Raw genomic sequence first — 14,183 nt, forward strand, 5'->3', positions numbered from 1 at the left:
ACTTCAACAGAATCTTTCCAGTAATATCAGCGTATCGTACCACTACCGTAATCCTACAGTACCGCCACAATACTATTACCGTAACACTATGAAAATCTTACAATACACTACAGTATACAGAAACTACAGTAACCCCCTTGAAGTTGGTGTAAAACTTGCAAATGTCTACCGTAATCCTACAGTACCCCAATACAGTACCGCCGCAATACAGTTGGCATAACACTATGAAATCTTACAGTACACTACAGTATGCAAAAACTACAGTAACCCCCTTGAAGTTGGTGTAAAACTTGCAAATGTTCAACTTTCTACAAATTTGCCATTAACTTGTAAGTTGGGGGAGCGCATCGAAGTGTATACATATATGTACATGCCAACCAATTATTTTCTCAAACAATTTATTAATAGTCGAAGACACCTGAAGCAACGATTAGGAGGAAGAAGAGGAAGGAGAGATTGGCAGAAGAAGAAGAAGAAGACGAATTAGTTGAAGAATCTGTTGAAACGGAAGACGTTGTTTGTGATGTCTCTAGCCGTGCGACAGCTTCCCGTTTCAGACGGAACGATGTTCGCACGGCGATCGGTGGCGAGATGTCGGACACGTCGATTGTCGACGAGAAGGGATCAGAGACGGTTGAAGAATGCTGAGGAGGAGGATTATGTCGACGTTCCCGTCCACGACACGCGGCCTGGGTACACGTGACACAGACGTGAAGGTTACAGAAGATGTTCACCTCGTTGCTGGAATAATAGTCGTTGAGAGGTGGGTGGTGAACATGAACAAAGAACTTAAGAGGCTTACCTCGTTGGGAATGCCCAGGCCTTTATGTGGTTGTAGAAGATGGTCTTACCATTGCGTCGAGTCACTTCAAAGTCTCCCCACACCTGGAACAATTTTCTATGGAAGTCTCAAATAATATGCAGTTGGTCGATGCACCATGATGAATTTTGTGCCAAACATGGTGCATCGACGCTAAATAATTTTCTTTTGAAATTTAAAGATGTTTTGCTAGACTTTCCCTAAACATCTTTTTAGTTTTCCAATGTTCTCTAATATCATCATGGTGCATCGAGAAAAAATGTTATAGGAGGAGTAAAGAAATTTGAGACTTTACTTTTTTAGACCAAAAATGACCCAAAACTACCGAATTGTTTAGTAAGACGTTTTGAAAATTTTTCAAAACAAAGTTATGGCGGTTCAAAGTTCTGGAAAATAGCATATTTTCAGCTAAAATCTAATGTTTTGGGGGCTGGGGGAGGAATAAAAATGTAATTTTTTTTGTGCCCCACTGCCCGAAAATGCACTTTAATCGACGAATAAACGGCTTATAAAGGGCCACAATATTTATAAAAGAGTGATATTATAGTTATAAATAAAAATTGAGTTCCCGACCGAGAAAAAAATTGGCGAAAATTTTGATTTTAGCTGAAAATGGGACTTTTTTTCCAAAACTTTGAGCGGCCATAACTCTTTTTTGAGAATTTTTCAAAACGTCTCATTTAGAAATTCGGTAGTTTTGGGTCATTTTTGATCTAAAAAAGTAAAGTCTCAGATTTTGATACTTTCTCGATGCACCATGATGAAGAGAAAAAAAGAGAAAATTTAGAAAAAAAAAAAAAGAACCCTTCCGATGTTTTGGGAAAGTTTAGCAAAACAATAGATTTGTAAAAAATTCAATTTCATTAGGTTCCTATTAAATTCTCAATTTTTATCAATGCACCATACATTTTCAGCGTGAAATTTTGTAAAATGCACAGGAATGAAAATTGATCAGGTGTGTATAAAATAAGAAATTGAAGCATTTTGTTTTTTTTTTTGTCGATACACCATGATGAATTTCACGTCAAACATGGTGCATCCTGGAAAGGAGAGAGTTTTAAAAATGTATCATTTTTTTCTCGATGCACCATGAAGATTTATATTAGTAGAACTTAAACCGCACTTAGCATAAGTGGCATAAAAATAAAGGTGGAGTAGCGCCAGTGGGGATTTTGTCTAAATACACTTATTATGATCCAAAACGATCGAATATCTTAATGAAACACTCCAAAATATTTAAGATTTTTCAAAATTTCCGGTCAAAGTTTTGGCAAATTGCCAAAATATTGAAAAAAAATATGAGCTTTTGAGGAAATCCAAAGCAATGTCGCGTGTTTCGACCCACACAATGTTTTTATACAATGTAGAAAAAAATTTTTTTTTGGTCGACTTTTAAAATTATGAGTGGCAAAAACTGAGTAATTGCCAATTTGACAGTAAATAAAAAATTTTCAAAAACATTTTGAAAAGTTTTATTATGATATTCGATTATTCTGGCACCATTTGAGTGGTTTGTAGTAATTTCCCCACTGGCGCTACTCCACCTTTAAAATTAAAAAAAAAATCATAATGGGTATTTAATATCAATGAAAATTATCGATTTTTCCAAATGTATCAAAATGAGTGTTCAGCGCGAAATTTTGTGCAGGACTTTTTCTTTCAATAATATATCCCGAATGATGCATTAGTTATGGGCTACACGATTTTTAGAAAAGCACCTGGCCATGCTTAAAGGTGGAGAACCGAAATTTGATACTCTGTCTTTTTAGATCCAAAACGGTCCAAGACTACCAATATTCGTATTAACCTGTTCTGAAAAATTTTCAAAAAAAAAAGTTATGGCCGTTCAAAGTTTTGGAAAAATGGTCGATTTTTAGCTAAAATCTCAAATTTTGGCAACTTTTCAATGTCACAGCTGGAGCTTAATTTTAGAAACAACACGTGATAAATTGCAAAAACATGCATAAAAATATGTTCCAACCGCTCCGACACTAAAAAGGTGCCAAAATTTGAGATTTTAGCTAAAAATCGACCATTTTTCCAAAACTTTGAGAGGTCATAATAACTTTTTTTTTTGAAAAATTTTCAGAACGTCTTAATACGAAATTTGGTAGTTTTTGGACCATTTTGGGTCTAAAAAGGCAAAGTATCAAATTTTGGTACTCCACTCACTATCGAAGCAGAGCCCCAAAAGTTTGACCGACCCAATTTTGTAAGTTTCTTCGATGCACCATGATGATTTTGAGCAAAATGTTAGTTTTTTTTTTTGAAAAACTGGTGGCAGGACCCAGTTTTCGGCAGTTTTAAATGTCGATGCACTATGTTTTTTTTAATGAAACCGTACCTCCCCAGAAGTCTGCAAAGAGCATCCGTGTGAGTCCGACAGTGGTAGCTCGGATATCCCGTCATTCGCCCAACACCTTCCGATTCGTCCATTCTGATCATCGCTCATTTCAACTGTGTACGTCTACAATTTACAAATAGTTTCTTTTGATTTATGGAGTTCCTGACTTACAACTCTATCACCAACTGCTAACGGACGTTGTAGCTGCTTTGAATCCAAACTGTCGCCGTCTAGAACACGAACTCGGTAGTCGACTGTCTGAAACATTATATGGGTCTCGCAGCGATAATTTTGAAGCCTTACCTTATTATCCGATAGGCTGCTTGCTGTGGTGGCATCCGAGTTGATAGTGATTCCACCAAATGATACGGTCACCTGAGATTCTTTAGGAACAGGGGCAGCAGGTATACAGGTCAGAAGGAATCGTTTGTCGGTTTCTGCATTGAATCTTAAAAAAAAACGATGAGGAAGTTATTTTTTATTTTTGTCTATTTTTGTTCGTATATGGTTTTTTAGGTACCATGGAATAAAAAAAATGCTCCTAAAAAAATTAGTTTCAATAACAAATATTACTGGTACAGAGAGTGTAGATAGTTAGAGAGTGACTGACATCCGGGACCCAATGGGGCGGGGCGCGCGGAAGAGACGATTCGTGTCGATTTACGAAATGATGACAACGAGGAAAATTTCGTAAATCGACACAAATCGTCTCTTCCGCGCGCCCCGCCCCATTGGGTCCCGGATGTCTGTCACTCTCTAACTATCTACACTCTCTGTACCGGTAATACCATAATATGATCATCATTCTACATTAGAAAAAAATCGATCTGAAATCACAGATTTTTGGCCTCCCTCATAAATTGAAATGGAAGAGGTTGCCAAACTAGGCCATTTTGGCTCGGCCATATCTGGGGTAGATTTACGGCGCGTTGCGTGTCGCGTCGCGGCTCGATTTTAGTTGTAAAACTAAATGTAGTTGGCCGTGTGGAGTACACGACTTTCCCACGCGTTGCCCGACGGGCGATTGCCAATGGAGCGCGAGAATCTCAATGAGGAAGGCCATGGCGCGCCAGAACCCCATGATTTTTAGGGTATTTCGAGGTTGGCAAATATTCTGGAATCTTTTTGCAAAATGTTTTTTTTTTTTTGAAAAAAAAATTCCAAAAAATATCCTGATCGATGAAAATTGTTGGGTGAAAAAAGTTGCAGATTTTAGGAGAAATTTGAGAAATTAGAAAAATTAGAAATTAGGAGAAATCAGAAAATTTCCAAACTGCTTTCAGAATACTTGTATATATTGAAATAGCCTAAAAATCATGAAATTTTTCAAAAATCTCTAAACTAGCCTCCAAATTTGGTAGTAAAAATTCACTGGCAGCAACTTCAGAGCGAGATTTTTCTAGTTTAAAGTGCTCGTATGTCGCTGAATTTTTTGTAGGTACCTATTTGAAAGCTCTTTTTTCAAAATTCAAAAATTTAATTTTCAAGTTTAAATTTTGAGTAGCGCCAGTGGGGGATTTTGTCTAAATACACTTATTATGATCCAAAACTACCTGAGTAATTGCCACTTTTTGACAGTAAATAAAACATTTACAAAAAAAAAAAGTTTTATTATGATATTCGGTCACTTTGGGACCAAATGAATGGTTTTTCATAATTTCCCCACTGGCGCTACTCCACCTTTAAAACTGAGCGGAAATACTTTCCTTGTGAGCATAGCGGCAAAAAACCTAGTACCACATGGCAAAAAAAAACCCACTCATTGTTAGCCATGACAACTTCGATCTCATTCTCCAAATTGCCTTCTCCGTTCTCCTTGGTCGAGCAGCCAGTCAGCGGAATCTAAGCAAATAATGCCCAAAAATTCAATACATTCAATAGGCAAACCTTCAACTGATATTTGGTGTCCGATTGAAGCGTGCCATTTGCATAGATACACTTTGGATGGCCCGCGCGACTTTGTATCGTGCCACGGAAGTTTTCGTCAAACTTGATTTTCAATAGGAAATCTGTCTGCAATATTGAAGACGTTTTTTTCCTTTTGGGTGGTGACCTTCAAGGTTTTGGCCTGGGTTTTTAATCTTCCATTAAATGCCCTTCAAATTCGCTTTTTCGAGAGTTTAAGAGAGTTTCTAGGCCGAGGAACTTCTTGCAGCCAAATTTCTAAACTATTGTGTTTTTGCCAAAAACAATGAAACATTTTAGGTCATTTGTGACGTCATATTTTTTCCATGCAACTTTTTATTGGCTCCACACATCTTCCAAAAAGCCTAAGCCTGAGCCTAATCCAATGTCTAAGCTTAAGCCTAAGGTTCAGCCTAAGCCTACGCCTAAGCCCAAACCAAAGCCTAAGCCTAAGCCTAAGCTCAAGCCTAAGCCTAAGCCTAAAAAAAACCGGAAAATCCTAAGCCTAAATAGCGTCAGTAGCAAGCTAACGCTCGCCACTGACGCCAAACCTAAGTCTCGGCTTAAGCCAAAGCCTAAGCCTAAGCCTAAACCCATGATTAAGCCCAATCCTAAGCCTACGCCTAAGCTTGAACCTAAGCCTAAGCCTAAGCCTAAGCCTAAACCCAAGCCTAAAATTTCTAGGCCACCACTAATATTTTCAAAACTCGATTCTCAAATACTTCATTTTTTCAGGATATGAAAGTAGGACAGAAATGGGCAGGGTATATGGTATGGAGCAAATATCACAAGATGGCAGAAACATAGATACGGGGTGGGAGTGTTGGACTAGGTGACTTTTCTAGGCCATCCCTACCTTATCACACGCAATAGAAGTGTCCACAATGGCCACCGATCGAATCAGCGGTGGCAGCACCACAACCACCGACCAAATGATCCAGTGCAGAATCATAAATTTGTGGAGGGAAAAATCGATAACAGTAGTGAGGGTAATAGTAGTAATAATACAAATATATATGGAAAAATGAATACAAAAAGATGTGTGCGCTGGTTGGGGTGGTGGCGTAAGAATACAGGTGGGTGGGGGGTATAATTGGAGCGTGGCCGAGGAGGAGAATCGCAAAAAAAAGAAGGAAAGAAAGAGGATAGTAATGACATGTTACGGTAGAAGGACAACTACCTAATTATATGAAAGAGGGGGGGGGGGCGACGAGAAGAGGAAAAAGTCTTACGCAATTTGCTACTCGACTTTCAATTTCTGCTAGAAATCGAAAAAAAAATAGGAAACAAATTCCGACTCTATTCGATATCATCACTTCCGGGGCACGGCACAGGTCGGATCAGATTCAACGACGTCTCGCGATCCCGACCCTCTGATCTTACGGCCATCCCATTGTTCACATGATAGTCGATGAGCTCGGAGATGTTGCTGAACGTGCGATCGCGGGTTCGGACTCTCTGGAATTTTGAGAGGTTTGAAGGTTTGGCGGGGGGGGGGGGGGAGGGTCTTACGTTGTGATTGTCCAGTAGGATGAGATGTTTGTGCTCGTTTTCAGCGGTTCGGCCACTCAGCACGTACTTGCCGGGCGTGTGGTCGCTTTGTCTGCAAGGAACTGGACAAGTTTGAGCGGCCGACAGCTTGCGGGTCTTTTTTTAGAGAAGGGGGACTGTGAGGTGTCCGCTGCTTCAGACAATCTTAGCATCATGCAAACCTTGCATCTTTTGTATTTCAGGAAAAAAAACGCAGAATTTTTTTTGAACAAAAATTTCAGCCTAAAACAAAAATCTAAAAAAATTTTGGGAGGATGAACTTATTATACCAAATTTTTCCCTGGTCTTTCAAGAATTATTTAAAGTCCCGTGGCTTCTGAACATATTATCAAACAAATTACAGATATGAAATGTGACTGAAGCTTTAAGTCAGAAATATATAAAAAAAGGATTTTTCATACTATTTTTTCAGTCAAATTTGATTTTTTTAGACTTTCAGATTTTTCTACGAAGTCTGTTAAAATAGGCTTATATTAAAAAGCTATCCGATTTACTATTAGTAAAAAATTATAGCGACCGACATCTCGCAGGTTGTTAAAGAAAGGTGCATTGACCGGCTCACGCAACTTTGGCAGTTTATATCTCGGCTGGTTTTGGTTTTATTTAAAAAATTTCAATTGACGAAATATTTATCACTTTTTCTACTAAAAGTTTGCAGTTGAACACTTTTTGCTAGCAGCGATATTAACCGAGATATTAGCGGAAAAAGTTACATGAGAAACATGGTGCATCGACAAGAAATATCTCACAAAACTTTGGCAGGTTATATCTCGGCTGGTTGTGGTTTTATTAAAAAATTGTTAATTAACAAAATGTTTATCCTTTTTTCTACTACAACTTTGCAGTTCAACACTTTTTGCTAGCAGCGATATAAACTGAGATATGATTGGAAAAAGTTACATGAGAAACATGGTGCATCGACAAGAAATATCTCACAAAACTTTGGCAGGTTATATCTCGGCTGGTTGTGGTTTTATTGAAAAATTGTTAATTGACAAAATATTTATCCTTTTTTCTTCTACAACTTTGCAGATGAACACTTTTTGCTAGCAGCGATATAAACCGAGATATGATTGGAAAAAGTTACATGGAAGACATGATGCATTGATCAGCTATCATAGCTCATATTTTACTTATCTCAGGTTTTACCAAAAAATTGCCAATTATTAAAACATTAGCCTTTTTCTTCGAAAATCAAATTTTGCCCGAATTGCCGAAAATATAGATTTGATATTTTTTTGTAGATTTAGGAGCCTAAACATTTTTTAATTTTTTAAGTATTGACCGTTTGCTTTTAAAAATGACTAATCGAATACTGAAAACACAGTTAACTTTTTTTTCAATTTTCGAATTATAATTAGGTTTGAAAATTGCCGAAAATGTCGGCATTCAGTTGGAATTTTGGCAATTGCCGAAAATTTCCGATTCCCACGCGCCCCTGGTGTGAACCTAGTGAGCATGAAGCCAAACGTTTTAGAAATTCAGCAAAATTCTAGCTTTTTTCTATAAAAAATCTAAAAAACCTTACCGAACCAAAAAATCGCCTTCCGTCTTCAACAAAGCCTGTGCATCCTCTCTGGATAAATTTCCATGATACCAAACTTTCCCCACAACATCCTCAGTTACAGTAGGTGCTCGGCAATTCGACACAAATGACTGTCGATGCAGGGAACTTCGATGTCTCATCGGCGGCGCCGGCACCGTAAATCCATCGTTAGAAGTTGAAGCATTCGCCTGTGCATCAAAAGTGTTCACATTGATCGCAGTGGTAAGGACGTCGATGAGCTTGTGCACATCCTCGATGAACACCACGTGGCATCGACGATCCGTTCCATCCTTGTTTTTTGCAATGTAGCCGAACATTAGCTCCGTGTCCGTACCCTTTTGGCCTTGGGCTCCGAATGAGAAGAATGAGAAGGGATGACGTTGAATTAGACGACTTTGTTTTATGATTTTGATCATTTTCGAGGAAATGTTGATGTCTACGGGGAAGTTTTCTTTTTTCACTTCACCGATTACCTGAAAATAAGGATGGTTTACCTGGGCTTTTTCATCGACCCGTGAAGTGTCGGCTGCAATAATTTTAGTCGAAATTAGTGATAATAACTTTTCTATGAATAGCGGCTGACATCATTTAGCGCGATTTTTGATCGACCTGTAAGATGTCGGTTGCTTTAGTACATTCTATAGTGGCAGGCTTTTGGCTGAATTTTACTGGATATATAAGCTATCAAAATTTGAGCATGTCGATGCACCATGTAATTATCTCAGTTTATTTCGCTGCTATCAAAAAGTGTTAAAATGCAAAGTTGTAGTAGAAAAAACGATAAATATTTTGTCAATTGACACTTTTTCAAAAAAAAACCAAAACCAGCAGAGATATAAGTAGTCAAAGTTGAGTCAGATATTTCCAGTCGATGCACCATGTAACCTTTCTCTAATAACCTGTGAGATGTCGGTTGCTATAATTTTTTAGTCATTAATTTGGACAGCTTGTTAATTTGAAATAATTCTTGATGATATCGTAGCGCGGCCGACATTTCACGGGTCCTTTTTTTTAAACATTTTGCAAAGCTGGTCATGCATTTTTGGTAACACTTAATATCAAATTAATGAGAAAATGTTTTGTAAATTTTTACCATTAGCCATGCCCAGAAAATGGCAAGTTTTTTATTTTATTTTCTTTTGTTTTTTTAATTCACAAAAAAAAACTCACCCTACTAACAACTGGATTGATTTCTCGAGCCGCAGTCACGCCAACAGTAGCTGCAACGTGTTGTATACATTCTCTGAAAATTGAACAGTTACTTTATTACGTAGATTTTTTATATATTTGAGCTTGCAGATGTTACCTGCCTTCATGCCTGCCTACCGCCTGATTTCTAAATTTTTGAATAAGATTTTTTTTTGATTTTAAGCCATAAGAAAAACTAACGAAACAACTTGAACTCTCATCTCGGAAACCATCACGTTAATTGACTCGACTACTGGAACACTTCCGAGGTACTGAAAGACAATTTTATATTTTCGGGGAAAAAACTAATAAAAAACTCACAGTAGCCGACAGAGAAACCCCGCTGCTCCGCAGCTCCTCTGCAAATGAGGGCTCCACGTTGAGCATCGCCGCAAGTTGATTTTTCGACGGAATTTTTGATTATTTTTAGAAAAAATCTAACTCGAAATTCGTTACAACCGAAATTTTGCAAGATTGAGTGAATGAGGAATGACCGGGAGAGAAACGGAGACGCAGGCGGTGAGCGGAGTGGGAGAGAGAGCGCGCGAGACGGAGAGGCGCAGGCAGTGGTAGGGAGGAGACAGGGAAAGATTAGATTGGTGTTGACTGGGTGAGTCAGCATTCTAATAAGTTAAGTTGACTCATAACTTTGTTTTTTGATCAGAGGGGGGGGGGGGGGGCCGTGGCCTAGAAATATCATTGCCTACTTATTACGTCACTAATGGTCTAGGAAACCTTGATAGCTTTTTTGGAGAAGATATGACGTCATTGGTGGACTAGAAATCTTATTTTAGTTCTGGAAGAGAAATATTTTGACCGTGGAAGACAAATTAATGATGTGACCGGTGGCCTAGAAGTTTCAAATTATACCTGGGGAAATAAATGACGCCACTGGTGGCCTAGAAAACTTAAACTATGCCTGAAGACGTCACCGGTGACCTAGAAATTTAATTCTGGCGACGTCATAGAAATTTGAATTTTGATGAGAAATATAATTTTATTGGTTTTCTGAAAATTGAATTTTATTGATTTTTTGGCAACCGGGAAATTGGAAAATTTAATAAATTGAACAAATGCAATAAAATAAGCAGTTTTTCAACAGTCATTACTTTTTTCCGTGAACCGTTTTGATTTTAATTTGTAAATCTAGGTCGGAAAAGTCACACACACCGAGGAGCTAGGCTTCCCTCATCCTCCCTGGATCAGTCGGTAACTGCTTCGACTGGGGAGTGGGAGTGGGAGGGGTGGGATGAGTTCAATTCTTCTGGAATTCCATAATTTTTATTTTTGTTTTTTTGCGCCTACATATACCTGTGAAAATTGGAACTCGACACAAAAACCTCTCTAGCGCGGCTTAAATTTACTTCAATTCTTCCGGAATTCCATAATTTTTATTTTTGTTTTTTTGCGCCTACATATACCTGTGAAAATTGGAACTCGACACAAAAACCTCTCTAGCGCGGCTTAAATTTACTTCAATTCTTCCGGAATTCCATAATTTTTATTTTTGTTTTTTTGCGCCTACATATACCTGTGAAAATTGGAACTCGACACAAAAACCTCTCTAGCGCGGCTTAAATTTACTTTCCTGTCCCAAAAACTCATCTATAATATTTTTAAAAAATCTAGAATCCAAATCTATCAGATTTTTTTGAATTTTTGATTTTTTTCACATCGAGATTCGGAATCAGCGGAAAATTTGGAGTCAATTAAAAATATTTTCCAGATTTCGATACTCCACATTTAAAGGAGATCACCTGAAACGCCAGAATATGATACTTCATACTCTCCATCTTCTCGCTTTTGAAAATAATCAAAAAAAATAGTCGCCGTATTTATTGATATAGAAAAAATACCAACAAAATTGTAACTATTGATTAGCCATACAGGGTCTTTAAAGTCAACATTCATAGTGGGAGCTGGAAATAAAAATATATAATAACTTGTTAAAAGAATTTATTGTGGAGTTATAACACCTATAGACAATTAAAATCACCTGCTGCCTAAAGAGTATTTACCAGAAGCAAAGGTTTTCTGAATTTAGTGGAGTTTGTCCATTTACTTTTTTGCATGTTATTGAATTGAAATGATACATAGTGAAACTAGAGGTAAAATTATTTACTAGGTTTAGGCTTAGGCTCAGGATTAGGCTTAAGCTTAGGCTTAGTTTTAGGTTTAAGCTTAGGCTTAGAATTACCGATAACTGATAACTTTTGCAAATTTAGTTTCTGTAATATCGGCAATAGCCAAAATTGCCGGAAATTTCTGCGATTCGAATAAATAAATTGAAATAAAAATTAGTTCCTAAGATACATGTTATCTTTTTGCAGGAAAGTAGTAAACTCATGAAATGAGAAATTGCGATGAGGAAGGAAACATTCCTATGGTTCCTTAGACAATTTCTCACCTTACATTAGTATATAATATATAAATGATGAATTTGACTTTTTGAAATTCTCTTCAATAAATACATTTAGTTGTTTTTTTTTTAATGAGTAAAGTTGCAGAGTGTGGAATTTGCTATGAGGAATATGGTGAATATTGTTGGAAATTTTTCTGAAAGTTTTCATTTTTTTTGGAAATTTAGAGAGTTGGGTGTAATTACTGAAAATTATGTTTTAAAAAAATTATTTTAATGATTTTTCAAATTTTACAAAAAACTCATTTTTAAATCATTAGAGGTGAAGTAGCGCCAGTGGGAAGATTGTTAAGATCCACTCCTTTAATCCGAAAAGTACCGAATATCATAATAAAACTTTTCAAAAGTTTTTAGAAACTTTTTTATTTACTGTCAAAAAGTGACAACCACTCAGTTTTTGCCACTCATAATTTTGGAAGTCGACCAAAAAAAAAATTTGTTTTCCTACATTTTTTATACTTCAATTTTGTTTTAATTATTTGTATTGAAAAATTGTAGGGGTCGAAACATGCGACAATCCTGTCAGTTTTCAAAAATCTCTACTTACAAAATATAGGACACGCTCCAAAAATGGATGTTTTTACAGACAACGCCATCCGAATCCCTTGCATCGGCACATGCGGTCATACGTTATGTGACAGTTGTCGTGAGAAAATTAGAGATAAAAAATGTCCTCAGTGTAATCAGAAAGGCGCATTTGTTGTGAAAAATGTGAATAAACAATTTTGGGATTTAATTGTTTTTTCGCAATTTTTAAAACCCCAGGAAGTGGAAGTTGAGGAGACTGAAGAGGTTGGTTAGAACTTTTTTTTTGGATTTTTCGGTATTTCCGGGAGGTTATCCTTTGGGCCTAAAACTAGGCCTAAGAGTAGGCCTAAGCCTAAGCCTAAAACTAAGCCTTAGCCTAAAACTAAGCATGAGCCTGAGCCTAAGCCTAAGTCAAGCCTAAGCCTAAGTCTGCTGCTATCAAAAAGTGTTAAAATGCAAAGTTGTAGTAGAAAAAACGATAAATATTTTGTCAATTGACACTTTTTCAAAAAAAAACCAAAACCAGCAGAGATATAAGTAGTCAAAGTTGAGTCAGATATTTCCGGTCGATGCACCATGTAACCTTTCTCTAACAACCTGTGAGATGTCGGTTGCTATAATTTTTTAGTCATTAATTTGGACAGCTTGTTAATTTGAAATAATTCTTGAAGATATCGTAGCGCGGCCGACATTTCACGGGTCCTTTTTTTTTAACATTTTGCAAAGCTGGTCATGCATTTTTGGTAACACTTAATATCAAATTAATGAGAAAATGTTTTGTAAATTTTTACCATTAGCCATGCCCAGAAAATGGCAAGTTTTTTATTTTATTTTCTTTTGTTTTTTTAATTCACAAAAAAAAACTCACCCTACTAACAACTGGATTGATTTCTCGAGCCGCAGTCACGCCAACAGTAGCTGCAACGTGTTGTATACATTCTCTGAAAATTGAACAGTTACTTTATTACGTAGATTTTTTATATATTTGAGCTTGCGATTGTGTAATCAAAAATAAACATTTGAAGCATGATACGAAATATTTGAACGATTTTTTTTCGGAAAATCAATAAATGAAAATGGAGTTTTTTTTTTGGATTTTAGCAAACTTCCCAAATGACGGAAAGATCATATGAAGCGATTATTTTTTCTTTTATAAACCTGTTCAGGATTTGCATTATTATGAGAAAATCCTAGGCCAATTAGGCTAGCATGTACGGAAGTATTTTTTAAAAATTTATAAAAGTAATGAAAAGCTGATATTTTCAAAATTCCAGAATGACGGAAAAATCATATGAAATGCTTTTTTTTTCTTTTTTAAACCTATTTAGAATTGTCAAAACTACCAGAAAATACTAAACAAAATAGCTTAGCTTGACCGGAAATATTTTTAAAAAATTGATAAAAATAATGAAAAGCTGATATTTTCAAAATTCCAGAATGACGGAAAAATCATATGAAGCGATTCTTTTTTCTTTTATAAACCTCTTTAGAATTGTCAAAACTACCAGAAAATACTAAACAAAGTAGGTTAGCTTAACCGGAAGTAATTTTTACAAATTGATAAAAATAATAAAAAGATGATTTTTTCAAAATTCCAAAATGACTGAAAAATCATATGAAGCGATTCGTTTTTCTTTCATAAAATAGTTTAGAATTGGAATAATGATCAGAAAATACTAAACAAAGTAGGTTAGCTTGACCGGAAGTATTTTTAAAAAATTGATTAAAAAAACTGATTTTTAAAAAATTCCAGAATGACGGAAAAATCATATGAAGCGATTCTTTTTTCTTTTATAAAGTAGTTCAGAATTAGCATTATTATGAGAAAATCCTAGGCGAATAAGGCTAGCATGTACGAAAGTATTATTTAAAAATTTATAAA

General features: G+C 36.2%; 2 protein-coding genes across 9 annotated transcripts; both read right to left on the bottom strand.

The window, feature by feature from the left end:
• Positions 1-381: 381 nt before the first annotated feature.
• cutl-20 (ZP domain-containing protein) lies at positions 382-6,146 on the bottom strand. 2 transcript variants are annotated; one of them, NM_058397.8, is made up of 8 exons: positions 5,926-6,146; positions 5,052-5,177; positions 4,924-5,006; positions 3,468-3,612; positions 3,336-3,422; positions 3,165-3,287; positions 803-885; positions 382-741 (listed from the first exon to the last, which is right to left on the bottom strand). In NM_058397.8, the coding sequence occupies exons 1-8, from the start codon at positions 6,019-6,021 to the stop codon at positions 402-404; spliced, it is 1,083 nt and encodes a 360-aa protein (NP_490798.1). In that variant the 5' UTR covers positions 6,022-6,146; the 3' UTR covers positions 382-401. The 2 variants fall into 2 exon arrangements, with proteins under 2 accessions (NP_490798.1, NP_001380161.1); NM_001392644.1 differs by having other exon boundaries at positions 384-741; positions 4,924-5,177; positions 5,926-6,084.
• shc-1 (SHC-transforming protein homolog 1) lies at positions 5,777-13,249 on the bottom strand. 7 transcript variants are annotated; one of them, NM_058398.6, is made up of 6 exons: positions 9,676-9,822; positions 9,556-9,626; positions 9,337-9,409; positions 8,149-8,639; positions 6,582-6,672; positions 5,777-6,527 (listed from the first exon to the last, which is right to left on the bottom strand). In NM_058398.6, exons 1-6 carry the CDS (start codon positions 9,739-9,741, stop codon positions 6,369-6,371), a joined length of 951 nt encoding a protein of 316 aa, NP_490799.2. In that variant the 5' UTR covers positions 9,742-9,822; the 3' UTR covers positions 5,777-6,368. The 7 variants fall into 7 exon arrangements, 2 of the variants coding, with proteins under 2 accessions (NP_490799.2, NP_001379831.1); NR_132554.1 differs by having other exon boundaries at positions 6,369-6,527; positions 8,149-8,775; positions 9,676-13,239; NR_132615.1 differs by having other exon boundaries at positions 6,369-6,527; positions 8,149-8,775; positions 9,676-9,741.
• Between the last annotated feature and the right edge of the window lie 934 nt (positions 13,250-14,183).

Source organism: Caenorhabditis elegans, chromosome I, assembly GCF_000002985.6.
Source record: "Caenorhabditis elegans chromosome I".
Classification (NCBI taxonomy): Eukaryota; Metazoa; Nematoda; class Chromadorea; order Rhabditida; family Rhabditidae; genus Caenorhabditis; species Caenorhabditis elegans.

Bases quoted from the DNA above. Each gene is read 5' to 3' on its own strand.
- cutl-20 (NM_058397.8), bottom strand. From the start codon at position 6,021: ATGATTCTGCACTGGATCATTTGGTCGGTGGTTGTGGTGCTGCCACCG. The intron at 5,178-5,925 runs GTAGGGATGGCC...TCAATATTGCAG, and splicing joins CTTCTATTGCGTGTGATAAG to ACAGATTTCCTATTGAAAAT. The intron at 886-3,164 runs GTACGGTTTCAT...AAATTGTTCCAG, and splicing joins CTTTGCAGACTTCTGGGGAG to GTGTGGGGAGACTTTGAAGT.
- shc-1 (NM_058398.6), bottom strand. From the start codon at position 9,741: ATGCTCAACGTGGAGCCCTCATTTGCAGAGGAGCTGCGGAGCAGCGGG. The intron at 8,640-9,336 runs GTGAGTTTTTTT...CCTTATTTTCAG, and splicing joins TCAATCCAGTTGTTAGTAGG to GTAATCGGTGAAGTGAAAAA. The intron at 6,673-8,148 runs GTAAGGTTTTTT...AGTTCCTTGCAG, and splicing joins GAAGGCGATTTTTTGGTTCG to ACAAAGCGACCACACGCCCG.